Source organism: Corvus moneduloides, chromosome Z (genome assembly GCF_009650955.1).
Source record: "Corvus moneduloides isolate bCorMon1 chromosome Z, bCorMon1.pri, whole genome shotgun sequence".
Lineage (NCBI taxonomy): Eukaryota > Metazoa > Chordata > Aves > Passeriformes > Corvidae > Corvus > Corvus moneduloides.
Window position 1 is genome coordinate 7,260,776 of NC_045511.1, and position 17,998 is coordinate 7,278,773.

Below are 17,998 nucleotides of genomic sequence, written 5' to 3' on the forward strand. Positions count from 1 at the left end.
TTTCTTAATTAATTTTAGTCAAGTCAAGAGGTGAAAGCCTAGTAGCAGGTTTGGGACATTGATAGTGAGATTTTCTTCTTTTCAGACTTTGTTCATGACATTAATGTAACGGATATTGTTCCTGGCACCAATGGAAGTAACAAAGGTAGGAAGCCCTTGTAGTATTGTGTTTCCAGTTTTGGGGTGGGGGTTTGAAGGCAAGTCATCATGTTTCAATGCCTAACCACATACCAGTTATAAAGTATATGTTGTAAGTTGTAACTATGTGTTTCTTAAAAACCTGTAATTTCCTATCTGGGATTTGTACTTCCACAAATAACCACACACTTGGAGATCTTAATAATTGGGGAAGGGAAAAATAAGTAAAGAAAATGGAGGTGGGAATAAGTATTAAAAAGTCAGTTACAAGTTTCTGTATGCCCAGATACATCCTCCGTAAAAGCCTGAATGTTAACTTTTTAACAGTAGTTGCACAATGAGGAATTGCCTTAAGGAATTTTAACTTTCACACCCTAAATTTGAGGCACCTTAGTTCTGTTCATTGTTTAAAATCTCGACTGGGGCAGCTTTGCTACTCACCAGTTCTGCAGCAAGATAATTTTTTTAAAAACTTACGTAAGAACAGCTTTAATGATGCCGAGTGCAAAAAAGAAATAAGTGTCAGGCTACTTGAGCCTCCGCTTGTGCTTTTTGGAGCATCTGACATTTACGCAACTAAGGGAAGAAACTTCAGTCAAGTATGAACATAGATCTGCTCAGGGTTCTTAAGTAGGCATTCTACATTCTTAATGTAGAATGAAGACAGGAGCAAGGCAGGCACTGTCAACCCCTGAATCTTTCTGCTTCTGTAATAGTGACTGAATCTGTACTGCTTTCTGAGGAAGCAGAAAGCTTTCTCTATCCTGAGTGCATGAGGAATGGGGAAACATATCACTACCAGCTGGGCAGCTGTATGTAACACTAGCTGCAGCTGTGTTTCTGGAGAGCAGATGTTGGAGTCAGGCAAGGAGTTGAGAAATAGTTCTGAAAACCAGTTGATTTGCATTTGAGCTAGTGATGAATCCTGCTTCTCTTGCAGTCCTTACCAGCAAGGCACCAATTTGTGCTCTCTCCGGCTTCTGCTGTTCTCTCCCATTCTTATGCAGCAGGGGGTATAACTTGGAGGCAAAGTAGACAATATTCCACACTATCCTCCACCAACTAGAAGATTTAAAGCAACTGTTACACAAAATTAAGGACTGCCAGATGTTCAAGTGACTCTTGACAGGACATTCAGGGCTACCAATGAGATCAGTAAGAACAAAAGCATTTTTCAAGGGTTGTAAAACAATCCTCTTTTAAGCAAGAAATTTGTCAGAATGATTCTTACACCTTCGGTTTTGTGACAGAATGGGAATGCAGACAGTGTAGGATAATGGCTGCTGAGTATTGCAGGAGGCCAAGATTTAAAATAAGACATTATGAGCACAATAAGACAGTTTTATATTTCAACACAGAGCTTCATAGGCATGTGTTCTGCACAGGGTCTTTTTGGTTGATTTTGTTCCAGTCACTTGTTCAGGTGCTGCCATTGTTCAACCTCCATGTAAGATGTTCCCTCTTAGGAATGTTACTGGAGCACATCTTAAATTTGTTGTGTTGTCTGGCAGTGATGTACTTGCCCCTGTCATGGCACAAAGATGACAAGAGTGTTTTTGTTCAGTGCATGAGGTTTTGACCTGCCAGTAGCTTTTTTGCAATCCTTTGTTTGTAGAGCAGTTTACAGTAATTCAGGCTCTTCTGTACAGAGGTGCACATGGATCTTTGTTGATATGATCTTAGTGAAGTGTGCCGGGACAGATTAGGATGCTAAATATGCAGCCAGATGCAGAGAAGCATTGCTATGACTTGATTCCAGCAGGTGCACGTAGGCACTGAACAGACCTTGTTATAGGTATGTGACCTTGAAGGATGATCCTGTGTCACAACTTGGACTTCAGATAAATTATCATCTTTGTTCTGCTCAGCTGGAAGAACTGTAGCACTGTCAGATTAGAGTGCAAGGTGCCTAGTAGTGGAATTGTAGCAATGAATTCCTGATTAAAAAAACAAAGAGAAGTTAGGAACTGAATGCTGAACATTGCACTTGAGAAATCCTCAGTAGGTAAAACACAACCAGCAATTGTGAGATCTTGGCTGTGAATATTCTGTGCAAGTAAAACCCTTTTCATCTGAAGATATTTTTCTTTTCCTTTCTTCCAGTCATTTGTCCAAGTGCTGCTAGTGGTCACCTGCCACAGAACAGGAGTGTGATGTTCTCGTCTGGCAACAGAACAGGTTTTGAGCTCTTTGAGGAATGGTGGGACAAATCACAAACAGTACCATTTTACCTGATTGCAGTTCTTCTACCCCTGCTAAATCTGAAGTCTCCATCCTTCTTTGCGAAGTTTAATGTCCTAGGTAGGTAACAAATACTATTAAAGCATTCGTTCATTGTGACTGAAGTGTTCAGAAGACAGTGAAATCTACTCCAGTGAGTAGAATCGTATAATCTTTTAGGTTGGAAAAGTCCTGTAAGATCATTGAGTCCAGCTGTTAACCCAACACTGTCAAGTCCACCACTTAACCATGTCCATAAGTGCTATATCTATACATTTTTTAAATATGTCCAGGGGTGGTGACTTGACCATTACCCTGGATAGCCTGTTCCAGTGCTTGACAACCCTTTCTGAGAAGAACATTTTCCAAATCTGAACCTTCTCTGGTACAGCTTGAGGCCGTGTCCTCTCATCCTGTCACTGATTGCCTGGGAGAAGTGACCAACCCCCACCTGGCTACAGCCTCCTTTCAGGCAGGTGTAGAGAGTGATAAGGTCACCCCTGAGCCTCCTTTTCACCAGGCCAAACACCCCCAGCTCCCTCAGCTGCTCCTCACAGGACTTGTGCTCCTGACCCTTCACTAGCTTCATTTCCTTCCCCTAGACACTTCGCAGCATCTCGATGTCCTTCTTGTCTTGAGAGGCCCAAAACTGGCAATATTCACGTCACAGGGGCAGCCTCAGCAGTGCCAAGTACTGCAGGACAATCCCTGCCCTGGTCCTGCTGGCCACACTATTGCTGATCCAGGCCAGGATGCCACTGGCCTTCTTGGCCACCTGTCAGCATATTGTCAGCCCATGTTCAACTGCTGTCACCAGCACCCCCAGGTTCTTTTCCACTGGGCAGCTTTCCAGCCACTCTTCCAGTATTTTGCTGGCAGTCCCTATTGTGCCTCGAAGTGGGTTGTTGGTTGGTTTATCAACCCCACAGGCTTTCTGTGCTGCTTTGCTTGAATCTTACAGTTAATAGGCAGTTCATTTTTCTTCCTTTTGCTTGCTTGATGATCCTGTGAAACAAATTCCGTTACAACATATTTTCCCAAATGATTCCATACCTGCTGCTGTGCAGCATTTGATACATACTATCTTGTTATAGTCAGGTGTACTCCGCCTCCTCTGGTAAACATTTCAAACCAGCAGTTACTCCCAAAGACTAGATGCTTTTGACCTGAAATCAGCTGCTGCCGATCAGGTGATTAATTAATCGTAGTATCAGTCAGTCAGTATGACCTGCTGCCGTTCTTTGTCCCAGCTTCCAGTGTTGTGGACTCTTCTGTGCTGCAGAGGCAACAATTGTGACTTCTAGCTTCCATGTCTTGAGATAGAAGGCCAGGGTGGCTGAGGCTGGTAAAGTGAGTAAAGCACATGCATGATGGGTGGAGCTGGTCAGGATTCAGGGAGCATGAGAGGTCTGAGCGATAGCACTGAAGCCCACAGTGAAGAGAAAGAGAAAAGCAGATGGGGATCAGAGGTTGAAAAGTTGAAGATGCATTGTAAAGGAGGTAGAGGACAGGGATTTGAAGGTCTAGTTTATTCCTCCGTTCCATAGTAACACTTTATCAGAGCTTGGATCTGCTCTTGCTGAAACCATTAGATATAAATACCACATAGGAATTTGGGTACTTGATACTGCTTCTGTGCAAGAGGCGTGGGTTTTATGTATTTAGATATAACATTAGAAATAAAAGAACCTGATTATTAATTGCTCATCACTTCAGTAGATTATTATAATTCAGAAGCTGTTCAAAATTGCCTTAATTTTTGTAAAGTTTATAGAACAGGAAAAAATGAAAGGCAATTTTGAGATGCTGAAATTTATCTCAGTAGAGTTTTACTTTTCTTGAGATCCATGGAAACAGGAGTCATTAGGAAACTATAAAATATTTTAGCTGATCTTCATGTACAAAACCTTTTATTTTCCTAATTTCTTGACCATGTTCTGCATAATCGAATGGTAATTTCTTCAGTTTATTTTTTAACTTTGCAGATATTGCTAGAATGAAATTATGTCTTTTTTGAATGTGTATTCTAAATGGTAAAAATGCTGGATTTTTGTCTTTTCTTAACTACAGCCTGTTGTCTGATCACTAGCAGCATTATTGGCCATGAGGTGCATTGCAGTAGCCTTAATTATTGTTGCTCAGTTTCCTTCAATTTTTAGGTAGTTACTATTCTATCTTTGTCTCTTTTCAAATGGTCCGACCCAAGTCCATATACACTCCATTCCACAGGTATACACAGCAAGGCATTATACCCATCTGTGATCTCATTTGTTGTCCTTTAGCTGTGCAGAGTACTGCTGGATGCCTCTGAACCAATGAGATGGAATGCAAATCCAGTATTATAATAAATATTATCCAAAGTTACAATTAACACAGTGTTTTGATCAGTAGCATTGAAGTGTCATCATCAGCTTCTAGTTTCCAGTGTTAAGTTCACAAGTGCAGTAATTTCACATTTCATGGAGCTCTTTGGTTCAAAAAAGCCAATGACTAGATGAATATTGTAATAGCTGGAGTACTGTGATCAACATTGTCTCAGCTTAGATTGAAATCCTGGCAGTGAAAGCTGGAACTGGTCTGTTAGTGCCTAAAGATCTTTCTACCTTCCCAGCAACAGGGATTACACAGTACTTCCTCTGCTGTCACCAGCACCTGGAAAATACTAAATTTGCTGGAAGTTTATGTTGTGTGCATATGCATTATTTTTTCTCTCTGACCTCTAAGAGAAGTAAAGAAAATGTTTAGACCTAGTCTGCTGTTAAGAATGAATACCAACCATAGCTGTTTGACTACTACTAACTAGCTGGGTGGAGCAGAAATGAAACCCTGCATAAATACTTTGTACTGCATCATGGTATTTGTTTGGCTCTCATTTTTTTCCAGGTACAGTTTCAGTTGTCTACTTAGTTTTTATGGTTACAGTAAAAGCTGCTCATCTGGGAATACACTTAGAATTCAACTGGTTTACAGAGAATGAATTTTTCGTACCAGGTAAGATAGTTAAAATGCAGTAATGAAGCACGTATTTGATGAGTTTAAGATATTTTTTTCTCATTCATCTTTTAACACCTCTGAGACACCTCTGAGTGAGGAAATGCTGTCTGATGATGCGTGTAGAGGAAAGATCCCTCTGGACAAAGTGGCAAGGAATCCCTTTCCCAGCGATGTTCCTTAGTTAAGAGATGATACCAACAGAGGGGAAGAGGAGGAGTGCCTGTCAGAGGAATCTCCAACATACCTCTTGTGACAGAGAGCTTACCATAGTCCTGTTTTACCTGTGTTATTTTAAGTTCTGGTAGCACCAGTTTCAGATTATGCCTGTTTCACTAGCAATTAAAAATGACAAACTGTAGAGAGACTGACTGTTAAAGGTACTTCAAGTTGCCTACACAGTGTCTTACTTAAATGAAATAGCTCATTCACCATAATTAGCAAGTACAGTTTTCCTGTACTTCCCCATCTATCTCAAGTTTTAGGCCATAATCTTAGGTCTTCTTTTTTAAACACACGTTAGCTTTCCGGTATGATTTTATTTTCTTGAAAGTTGTTTGATGGCTATTTGTTCTTTCCAAATTACTGTTATAAATTACACTGTGAGATGCCATAGTCATAAGCAAGTGGCATTTGTTATTGCATGAACAGACAGCCTAAAGAGGTAAGTTTCTTGTTTTAAGGAACCTGGAGTAAGAGAACCAGGGTTAGGTCTTAGCTGTTTTTCCCAATCCTTTACAATAGGCAAAATTGAATGACCAGTTATCTCCAGGGAGCTGTGTCCTGTACATTTGAATAGTATCGCTTCTTCTGTTCTCAGAAACAAATGAGAAAAATGAGTTATAGTGACACACGTGCCACAGGTCACTGAGAAGTAGAGCACCCAGTAGTTCAATTATTTTGGCAAAATCTCCTAGTACTGCTAGGAGATAGACAAAGCATGTAGCTAATGCTACATGTACAAATACAGCTACAAGAGATTCTGAAACTGTCAGTTTGCTTTTAATTATTGAGATTGAAGTAGTGGATGGAAAACAAGACCAAAAGTCGCTTGCACTCTCAAGTCTATCAGCAGTGCATCATGCCAATTAGGTATTGAAGGTACAGTGAATCTAGCCCTAGGGAAAGCATATTCTTTCAGCTTGGATAAGCCCTCCATTAGTTGCCTGGGGTGTGTTTGTAGAGGGATTCCTTGTGGAATATAGGATACCCCAGGAGGGCTTGGGCATCCCAGGGCTGTTGCAGAAGTACCCCTGAAGGGGCCTCAGGCTGAAAACAGGCTTGCAAGGCACCTGCTGGCTGGCAGCCTTGAACAGCCTTGGGAAAAGGTATACACTGGTCAGCTCCCCCGCTGCTTCGAGGCTTTCTCATGGGAAAGGGGCGTGAACTTTGGAAAAAAGTATAACTTGGTGTAACTGAATAATAAAACTGGAGCACGATGCTCAAATTGTATCGGTGTCCGTGTCGTGACTCTGGCTGGATTTCCCTGCTCCCGGGACCCCCACCCGCTACATGTGTTTACTTTTCTAACTTTATAGCACTTTACAGAAGTCTGTTTTAAATATGTTTGCATGGAGCTCTCTGTGGTTTGTTCTGTAAGGATTTCTGGACCTCTGATTAGTGTTGTGCTATACTGCTGGATGCTTCCCAGAAGCTGAGCTATCTTAGGGGTCTCTAATTACATTCTTAGGTAATACAAACTAAGACGGTGCTTTAATGATGTTACACATTGGTGAGTTCCTAGACCATCTGCAGCACTTCCAGTGCTTTTTCAAGTCAAGGTCCATGGAGAAACTTGGCACTATGTAGAAAATCTGAAGGTTGAAGCCTAGACTAGGTGGCTTTGTGATATATAGTCTTTGGACTGGTGCTTTGCCTTCGAAAAAGTTAAGATATGAACATCTTTTGACAATTAAAAGAAACAGAACAATGCTATTCCCATTAAGACAAAAAAGAAATTTTTTCATACATGATGTGAAGCATGATAAGAAATTGCTCTACCTTTCTTTCTGCCCTGGCTTGCAAGCAGAGCCTCTTAAATATCTACAGATGTAATTTTTCCTCTGATAGCATAAGTGACTTCTTAATAACTAAAAGTGCTCACAGGGCAAATGATTCCTTCCCTCCATCTCCCTCTTCAGGAACCCATAGGTATACAGCCTTACTGTTTTCAATTCCAATATTACAAATGATTTCCAGTTAAACTGTTGAGGACCAGAAAAGCTTGGATGTGTCAAATTAATCTAGCAATCACTGATGGTTGGAGTCTATCAGAGAAGCCTTGCTGGAAAGTGTATTCTACAGTAACTACTGTCTTCATGCATTTTGTACTTCCTGATTAAATATCTGCATTGGCTATGGTCAAAGATGAGATAGATTGTTCTAATTCAAGGTGGAAGTGCATGAGTTTGCCAGTACCCTCCACAGCACTGTATGTCATCTGCATTTTAGCATTGCTTGCTTCAAAGAAGTAACTTAAAAACACTTTTTTTGTCTTCCTTTAGAGTTTAGAATTCTGTTCCCTCAGCTCACAGGGGTTCTAACGCTTGCCTTCTTCATCCACAATTGTGTCATCACACTTCTTCAGAATAACAGGAATCAAGAAAACAATGTAAGTAACTTCACAAGACTGTGCTCATTTGTATCTAGATTGCCAGACAACAGTGATTTTTTTCCCATGATTTGATAACAAAAAAGTTATACGTTCTTTTCCTAGCGATCAGGGAGTAACAGACACATTAGAAATTTATTCACGTAAGAGCCCTGAGGAATGCCCCAAACTTACTTCTGGTCAAGCTGGTATTAAACGGCCAAATTGCACATGAGGCAGGTGACTTGACAATGTTGTAAGACTCAGTGAAAACTGCCCACTTTTAGAATAAAAAATGGTGAAAAATGTTTGGTACAAGACTAATTTTAGCAGAGTCCTGAACAGTAGTTTTGAGGTCTAGCTAATACCTTTTCTCAGAGTTGCTTCAGTAGTTTTGTGTCACAATCCAAGGCAAGGTCCATAGAGAAACTTGGCACAATTTAGGAAGTCCTAAAAGTTGAAGCCTGGATCAGGAGGCTTTGTGATATGTAGTCTTTGGACTGGTGCTTTGCCCTTGAAAAAGTTAAGCACTGCTCCTCCAGATGGAACCTCATTCTTTGTTAATATCTTCCCATTATAAAATACAAAATAGTAAACACGGTACACAGAGTCTAACTTTTACTGTAATTATTTTTATTATTTTTTTTTTCCTCCCTACTTCCAAAGATTCTTGTCCAGCTTCATTAAACTGTTAGCTGTAAAGGTACCTGCAATAACATACAAAAATTTTAGAGTATTAGCTACATGAAAAACTGGTACGAAATCACAGAATCCCAGAATGGTTGAGGTTTTAAGGAACCTCTGGATGTCGTCTTGTCCCCCTACTCAATCATGGTAGATCGGCCACTAAGAGTCAGATGCCTGTATAACATATCAGATAAAATATATCAGATTTGATCATTTCACGGTGAAGTGCAGATTATGTACCAATGCAATGAGATGACCTCTTACGAGATGACTTCTTTGGAAATCTGCATGGTTACTTCCTTCTGCCTGTGAATCAAGACAGCTTGTGAATGACCATATCTGCTAAGGAGTCATGAATTCTCCTCCAGGAAAGCTTCTGGAGGTTTATAGGCTTCTCAGAAATTAGTTTAACAACTGGAGGTCTGGACAAAGAAAGATAAGTAAGCTTTTTCTTGATTTCCTTAAGAAAATCTTATGATGTGGAGAAGGACGAGACTTCTCTTTAGCTGTGGCTTTCAAATTCTAAAGGCTAGATCTCCAGCAATCAGCTCTATATGCAGAGGTGGCCTAATACCCTCATTCCATCTTTAAGGTTTTCCTGTGGATTTTCCTGCTCCATTTACATCAGAGCAAGCAGGACCTGGAGTGTTCTCCAGCTTGCTTTTCCTGTGTGAAGGAGGAAAAAACTGCTGCATGCATTTGAATCAACTTTTCTAATACCCTCCCTGGAGCTTAAGTTGAATTTCCAAGTCAGCCCTAGCATGGATCTCAAGCCCTTGAAAAAATTATGCGTTCCAGAAGAATGTTCAGATTGCTCAGAAAGGACACCTTTGAAGTATGGCAGGAAAGATTTTTAGTGGATATCGAATCTGTGTAGTTCTTGTAGGAGTTTTATTTGGCTGGAGATTTCTTTTCATGTTTGTAGCTGTGTAGGAGCCTTTCACCTATGTCTCAAAAGTGCTTTGCAAATGTTAATGAAGCACCTATGCTCTTGAAGAGTCGTTTTGTGATTATGTCACTAAGCTGCTGGGCTAAGTGGGAGATTTACATATGTATAGGGGTCTCATCCTCTGTGGGTTTTTTTCCCATATATTTATAACAAGATGCTTTCTTCTCTCAGTATCTGATGGGGTGATACTGATATAACTCCATGGATAAAAACTTCACTATTTTATTGATCGACCTGTTAACATGTCAGTACCATCAGAATTCTGTGAAAAGGCACAGAATATGGCAAGCTGAAAAAACACTGTTTTAGTCTTGAACAAATCTTGCTGAAACTAGTAGTCATAGAACAACACATTGGGGAGGTGGAAAAAAGTAAGACAAACAATAACGTTCCTTTTATGGAGTCAGAAATTCAAAACAATAGCAGCTTCCATTCTGGTCACAGGCGTGTATCACAGCCCAAAGCAAAAACGCACATGGGGGAGGATTCTTCTGGCTGCTATTCCTGTACAGTGATGTGGGTGTGAGAAGAGCAGTGTACCAGAGTAAGCCAAATGTCAGCAGCACAGCCTGGAGAAGCCCTGTGAGCAGGTTCTTAGTCTGCAGTTCAGACCAAGAATTCCTTGTATTTATCAGCCTGAGTTTCTGTACAGTGCTCAGGTAAATGGTTTGGAAACAAATTGCATAGGAAACATAAGCCAGCCACAAAAAGGGGCTTAGTTGTGGGTTTTGGTTGGTTGGTTTTTTTCCTGATTCATGTCTGTGATCAGTTTCCCTGAGCATCTGTACAGATGCTACATAAGCCCAGCATGATCTGCAGGCATGAATATGCTAGTGCTGAATATGCTGTCGCGTAAGAGTTGTTTGTGGATGTACCTGGGAGAAAGGCTGGGAGTGGGGAGATGTTTTTTGTGTAGGTATTAAACGCAGAAGGCATGGAGCTGCAAATGGTACTTATTTTCTGCAGTATGGAAAGAAACACTGTGAGCTTCCATTGATGGTGCCATACCACTGGTTTCTTTTCCAGCCAAAATTATGCACAGCATCATCCATCCTGGTGAAATACGTTTTTTGTCACCCAGTTAAATGTTATCACTTGCCCTTGATGCAGCAATCTGGTTTTATGATATAGATCGAGTCCTGTTGAGATATTACAGAGACGGCATCTCTCTTGAGAAGCACTAATCTGAAATGGAATGATCAAAAGGTACCTTTTGAATTTGAATGTGGTAATCATTACTAAGCACTGATACAGGCTTCTCCATCCAAGAAGCAACTCTACAAGCTAGCTTTCACTGGTACTGAGGAAGAAAGTGAACTGTTTTCTCCATGGCATTCAACAGGCAAATCAAGGCCTGGAAGCAGCCTGTTCTTTGCAGCACCACATAAGAAATATCCGCAGAGCCACAGAGCCTTCTCTATGCTGTGTCAAATCCTGTGCTGCAGGTCCATCTAGCAGCTGAGTACTGACTGGTCTGTGGGTATGATACAATATTGTCTAGGTACTTTCGGGGTTGTCTTTGCTAGCTCCACCTGATTTATCAGACTCATCCTTTTGTTAGGAGGCTGGTTTCTTCCTTTGTTCTACTGCTGCTGCCAGCCTTGATCACCCAATTTTCTCTTCTTCCCGTGCCGCTTCTAACACTTTGTTCTGTGTATCTGACCAGGGGAGCTCCTGATCAGCAGGACCTGCAGCTAACATAGGTTCTCCAAGCTCTGTCTCAAAATCTGCCTGTTACTTCTGGTGTACTTGACAAGTGTTTGGCAGGTATCAGTCTGTGATCCTTATGGACTGTGACCTGCATGTTACCTTAGATACTTACCTTGAGACTTCCACTGTGATTCTACAAGTACTTCCTGCTTCCGACATAGTTTTTTCTACATTTGATTCTTAAATTGTGGCTGTAAGAATCGCTATATTCTTATGCTTAGGCAGCTTTCACCACAGCGATGTCCATTTTGAATGTAAATGCCTCAAGTATCAAATTTAAAATAGAAAAGTGTAGTTATTGCTCTTAGTTAAAATTAATCCTTTTGTCTCTCCCCATGTGTCCTTTGATTTTATCTGGAATTATGCTGTCTAAACAGTACTGTCAAGGTCTTTAGGGAGTGAACCCAGGTCTCTTGAGGAGTAATGGACATTAATCAAATGATGTAAGCAAACACATGTTGTACAAAGATAACCATCTTAGACACAGCAGCATATGTTTGGAAGGCAGCTGATGGATGTTTGAGAAAAAAATAAATCCAGGTTTTCAAGTTGTCTATTTCTTTTCTAGTAGCTTATTGAAATTGAAATCTGGGTACTCTTTGTATGGTGACAGCACCTGAAGAGAACAGTCTATTGTGTTACATCTATGAAAATAAATTATCAAAATTATCTCAGCGCTTAGTTTCAGTGCAGATTAAATCATACACCCTTAAGAAAGAATCATGAACTGGTTAGTATAGTTGGAAGTAATAGCACACCACCTATCTACCATTTTTCATGTCCAAAGGAAGCAGTAAGAATTTTATTTCAGATTTCTTGCCCTCACAACTGCATGCACTTGTCACAGCAAAAATAGTTTTACAGTTGGTTCTAGAACTTATGTGTAGGCACAGTACAAATAACAACTGTGAGTAGCTATGCTGTTTTTATGCATTAGGAATACATCTAAAATACCAAATTTAAAGCAGGTTTTGGTAGATTATGTGCATTAAGAAGGTCTTGGATACACTTTGAAAAATTGTCAAAGTCCTGTCCTCAAGAGACGAGAGTCTGTATCTCTTTGCAAAACTGCCTGAGTCCTGCAGTTAATGGAAGTTGCTGATAAATACCTGTAAGAAATCTGGATGCTCAGATTTTGTATTCTTAAAATCAGTTTTTAGGGTGAGCACTGATGCTTTTGAAGATGTAGATGTTATATAGAAACGTATAGCTGTACAACTTCTCATGTCATGAGGAGAAAGTCTGAGTATAATTTAAAGAAAATGCTGCTGCTTAGCTTCTGGTGAAAGTTGATAGTCCTTACTCAGTGACCAGTATGAGGAGAGTGAAATCTAGGGAATCATCTTTCATGTGCTTTCATGTGGTCAGCAGGAGGAAGAGGTTGCAGCTAGAAATGTGCAGCTTCTGGGAGCTTGAAGGCCACCGTGGGAGACATGTTCAGAGAACACTGATGCCTTTTTCCCATCAGCCTCTAAGGGGCAAATAATACTCCTTATCAAACAGCAATCTTCTACCCCAAAAACACTGGCAAAATCAGTAGGAGATTCCACTTCTTTCACTGCCTTCCATCTGAATTTCTCTTAAAACTCATAGTCTAGCATTTTATGCTTTCCTCAAGGATTGCCTTGCCCTTGGCAGAGGCTGGAATGGTGTAGGATATGCTTCTTCTGTCAACAAGATAGTGTGAAGAAGCACATAGGGAAAAATTTTCTTGCACGGATGTGAGCAGGCTTTGCTCATGCTCAGTGAGCTGGCTGGAAACCAGTATAATCCTAGTAATTTGGTGCTGTCCCTGAACTAGTAAGACTTGCTTCTCAGTCTTAAGAAAATAGGGCCATGTATTGAAACATTACTAGTAATTCTTTAAGAAGTGATGATTAACAGTAGCTGAACAAATGGTTTGCTGTAAGGTGATGAGTCTTTTGTACTGTAACATAAGCCTATACAGAATATAGTTAATAACTAGAAACAAATGGTCTCCCTCTTTATTTCCAAAGGAAGGAATTGATGTAGAAGAATAACCCACCAAGTACATTTCTGTGAGGTCACTCTGATGTATATGTGGATTCTGTAGTTTCATAAAGTACTTAATTTTTTTTGCTGGTTATTTTCCTGTAATAAATATGTAATTATTTTTGAGTAATGGAAAATATTTGTATATATTATATATTTTATAAAAATAGCCAAAATTTTCAGAACTGAGCATTGAAGTTTAGGTTTAAATCCATACTTAAGTGTATGTAGTATAGTTAAATAGGGATTTATGACCCTTGCTTCAGCACTCTATCCTTAAAACCTTTGGTTAAATTCCTTTTTTTTATATCTGCAGTTGGGTACACTGATGTCTTTGATTGCAAGATTTTATTCATGACAAGAAATTTAACATAGGGTATTGCTGGGCTTTCTGTCTTAGACAGGTGTGTCTGTGTCCCAAGGGTCTTAGTAGGAATAGGTGAATGTAAGAAAGTAGAAGGAGTTTCTTGTTTGTTTTAATAACCAGTGTATGTTTATGCATCAGGAATAACATGCTACATCTATTGGTATATCTCTTTCATGGTGGCTTTTTTGTGTGTTGAGAGATAAATAATACTTGTCTAGCTCCACTTTGGGGTATCTCCTTGCAGCTTTCTGATCTGATCAGAACCAGGTCTGAAGTCTCCATTCAAGTAGTAGAAAGTAAAAGTAAAGATGTATTAAGTGATAGTAGTAAATATAAAAAAGTAATGCATATAAAAGCAACAGTAATAAATGAAATAGAAATCTCACGAGGTTTTTATTTCATCTGGTTTTGTGTGTCAGTGTTGGCCAAAATAAAGTCTTGTTTTTTCTCAGGTGAGAGACCTCTCTATTGCGTACTTCCTGGTTGGACTAACGTATCTCTATGTTGGAGTGATAATTTTTGCATCTTTTCCTTCTCCGCCATTATCCAAAGAGTGCATTGAACAGGTGAGATACTTTACTGCAGTATGTATTTCATGGAATCACAAAATGGATTTTTAGGAAGGGACCACAGTGGGTCGTCTGGTCCAACCTCCCTGCTCAAGCAGGGGCATCCCAGAGCACATAGCACAGGATTGTGTCCAGATGGTTCTGGAATATGCTCTGGATATGCTCTGGCATAGTGAGGGAGACTCCAGAACCTCTCTGGACAATCTGTTCCAGTGCTTGGTCACTCACACAGTAAAGATGTTCTTCCCCATGTTCATGTGGAACTTCTGTGCATCAGCTTCTGCCCCTTGCCTCTTGTCCTATTGCTTGGCACCACCAAGAAGATCCAGATCCATCCTCTTGGCACCCTCCTTTTAGATGCCTGTATACATTGATGAGGTGCAACAGGAACAGGCATGCCTCCCTCAGCCTTCCCATGTAAGAGACATGCTCCAGTCCCTTGATCATCTCTGTAGCCCTGAGCTGGACCTGCTCCAGGAGCTCCATGTGTCTGTTGTACTGATGAGTCCAGAACTGGACAGAGCACTCCAGATGTGCCCCACCAGGGCAGGGTAGAGGGGCAGGATCACCTACCTTGACCTGCTGTCAATGCTCTTCCTAATACGCATTAAGATGCCATATTTGTCCTTAACTTTTTTAAAAATATGCAATAAATAAACCCCAGCTTCTGCTTCTTGGTTCGTGATTCACTCTAGCAGACACATCTGCCCTTGACTGTGGTCAGTTGCTTGACACCTCATGGGCACTACCATGAACAGATGAGTACTGCTTGTGTTATCTCATTTATATTTATAAATGGTTCCCAATATTTCAGTGAAAAACAAACATTCAATAAATACTCTGTGAAAGTGATGAAGAAGGACTGAAATGAATAAGTGAACAGTTGAGCCTTTCATTTTTTTAGCTTCTTTAATCCTGAGACGTGTGTGCAGTGACTCATTGGGACTCTAGAAGAAACGGAATGTGAAAACAAGCTTGTTTAGATAGGAATCCTCACTGCAAGTATTTTGGAGTCTGACACTCCAGTCTGACATTCTGGTGAGCCTTGCCAGCAGAGTTCTTCAGATAATACCATCACATGAAACACCGTGTGAAGGCTAAAAACTCTTATTTACTTATAGGCAAATTTCCACACCCTTAAGCTGCTTCAGAGATAGCAGTTATCGAGGGGGGGGATCCATTTTATGCCAGGTATTCTATAACTCTGGCATAATATTTAGCAATAAAGCAGCATTTAAAGGCTTCCTCTGACTGTGGATTAGTTAGAACTAGTACCATGTTAAACCATTAAACGATTTTTTAACCACCTAAAATAATTTCACAGGATGAAATCCACAGTTAAATAACATAATGAGTGATTTTCTTCCCATTTATTTTCTGTAGTTATCTCAAGTGCTTATGAAGCCATTTGTATATTTCTTGATATTTAAGTCTTATAATACTTTTTTGGATGTTTCCACTTGTAGCGTATGATCCCTTCCTCATTTGTATGTGATGCAGTTTTACTTACTAAATAACAGTTTTTAATTAGTAGGTATGATATAACAGATAATAGGAGCATATGAATCCATCTGCCTAAAAGGTTAGGTGGCCCCTCCACAGCCTGGATTATTTGAGGATGTTCAGAAGATCAGAAAGTGATTCCTTATGTAATACTAGCATTAACACTGACATCAGCCTAGTAATATTCAAAAATCAGTTGTTATTTGGTGGCAAGGCAGTTGTAAAAGAGGGAGAGGGTTTTTCATGTTGTGGAGTTCATTTAGCAATTGTAGTTGTTTGGATTTTATCCCATTCTTTCTGGCACACAGATACTAAAAACCAGCAGATACATGTAAACAAGCCGCCACTGATGTGTAACATTACTTATATGTTTAGAATTTTCTAGATAACTTTCCCAGTGATGACATCATGTCATTTGTTGCAAGAATATTCCTGCTGTTCCAAATGATGACGGTATACCCACTGTTGGGCTATCTGGCACGAGTTCAGCTGTTAAGACAGTTTTTTGGAAATGCTTACCCAAGGTAAGAAGTCTGTTTCTTGACAATAGTTTGGCACACTTTGCTTAACTGGCTTTCTGTTGTCAGAAATTTGGCTAGGTTTTTGAGGATTTTCTTTGTGCATTAGGTACATTTCATAAGCTAGTTTCACAGTTTGTAGAGTTGGGGTGAATAGGCATGCAAAATAAACTTGCCTGCAGATCAGGACTGCTACAGTTTGCCGGAGCAGGGTAAGGGGGTTTCTTTTGATTTAGATCTTCATTTTCTCCATAAATAGGAATTTTGTCAACACACTCCCTTTTATATGGCAGAAGGAAAGTTGTACAGGAAAAAAAATTTGTTTAGTCCAGAAGCATTTCATCTAGCAATCCTTAAGCTGTGAAAGACATATACTCCAGATACTAACCTTTCAGCATGCCATCTGTGTTTTGATTGTGCATGATTAGTAATCATCCATCTGTTTTTAAACAGAGCTAATAGCTAAGTGAGTTGTTAGTTGTGCTATCTGGGCTGCTGCTATGCTTATAAAAATAGCTTTTCACATGCTAATTTCAGAGATGAGCCACACCCTTGCATTTGTACAGTGTCTGTACTCCAGGGAAGAGCTGATGCAGATTTCAGTTTTAGTTTGGTTTTTTAAATGAAACCTAGGACATTTATATTTGGAGTACTGGAGTACTGAATTTGTCACCGTTGAGAAGTTGCCATTTATCTCCAAGTGTCTTATTTTATATTTTCAATTACTGTTGATGGAGGAAAGGAAAAAAAATCTCAGGAAGGGATGTGTATTTCCTCAGTGGCATCAGCAGTTCAGGTCTGCAGAGATGTTGTTCCAAGTTTAAGGTTTCTTCTGAGTCCTAAAATAGGTATGAGAAGTTCTAGAAACTGAATGCCTAAAATTAGACAGTGAAATAAGTGCCTGCTTTTTTTGACGCTGAATTGTATGCAGTTCAACGTTGAGATTTTTAGGAACTGCTGCAAGTTACTGTTGGAAACAAGGCCATTTATTTAAGTGCTAAAGATGGCTTTCACAGCCACTGGGAAATAGGCATGTCCTTTATATTATGTGGATGTGCCTTTTCCTATCTCCTCCCTCCAGTTACTCTCCAACCAGAATGGTTTTCACTTCCCTCATGGCCTCTCTGAGAACCTACAGCTTTATGCCAGACTCTTCTCGGGTTAATTCCAGCTTGCTGTTTTAAGCCTTCATGGTATGACGAATTTGATGATGCAGATACTTGCTTGGTTCTGGTCTCCAGGATGTCCTGTGGGTAGCTTCACTCCTTTTTAAATTTAATTTTTTTTAAGACTCCATATATTGAGGTCTTTAAAGCTTCTGAGAAGTCAAAAATGGTTTCTAAGAAGCCACATAAGTCACTCCAACCGGTAGTGATAAGGTAGCATATTCTGCGTAGTGGAAATGGTTTCTAGGAAGCCACATAAGTCACTCCAACCTGTAGTGATGAGGTAGCACATTCTGCCTAGTGGACTGTCACTCGCTTTCTAGCATCCCAGGTGTCTCAAATATGGCACAGAAATCATTCAGTTAACCTTTAGGCTCTGGCTTCTGTGCATTTGCAAGGTCAGCCCTTGTTTTTCTCTATGCAGTGAAGAGTTACTGAAGGCTAGTAGAAAGCATAGGACATGTATCTGGAAGGATAGTAAAGATTTGCTACCTGGTTGTGAAATGTATCTTCATGACTGGTTCTCACCAGTCACCTAACCTGACAAAGCTCCTTTAGTAGCACTTTATCACCTCTC

General features: G+C 40.1%; 1 protein-coding gene across 4 annotated transcripts in view; it reads left to right on the forward strand.

Annotated features, from left to right (window-relative positions):
* SLC38A9 (solute carrier family 38 member 9) overlaps positions 1-17,998 on the forward strand; it is a 49,156-nt gene that overhangs the window by 20,112 nt on the left and 11,046 nt on the right. For 3 of the 4 annotated variants that reach the window (XM_032095275.1, XM_032095276.1, XM_032095278.1), the window contains 6 exons: positions 86-145; positions 2,242-2,439; positions 5,242-5,349; positions 7,854-7,960; positions 14,118-14,231; positions 16,113-16,261. In XM_032095275.1, the coding sequence (XP_031951166.1) occupies positions 86-145; positions 2,242-2,439; positions 5,242-5,349; positions 7,854-7,960; positions 14,118-14,231; positions 16,113-16,261 (736 nt within the window). The remainder of the gene's footprint in view (positions 1-85; positions 146-2,241; positions 2,440-5,241; positions 5,350-7,853; positions 7,961-14,117; positions 14,232-16,112; positions 16,262-17,998) is intronic. The other variant, XM_032095277.1, reaches the window with a different exon arrangement.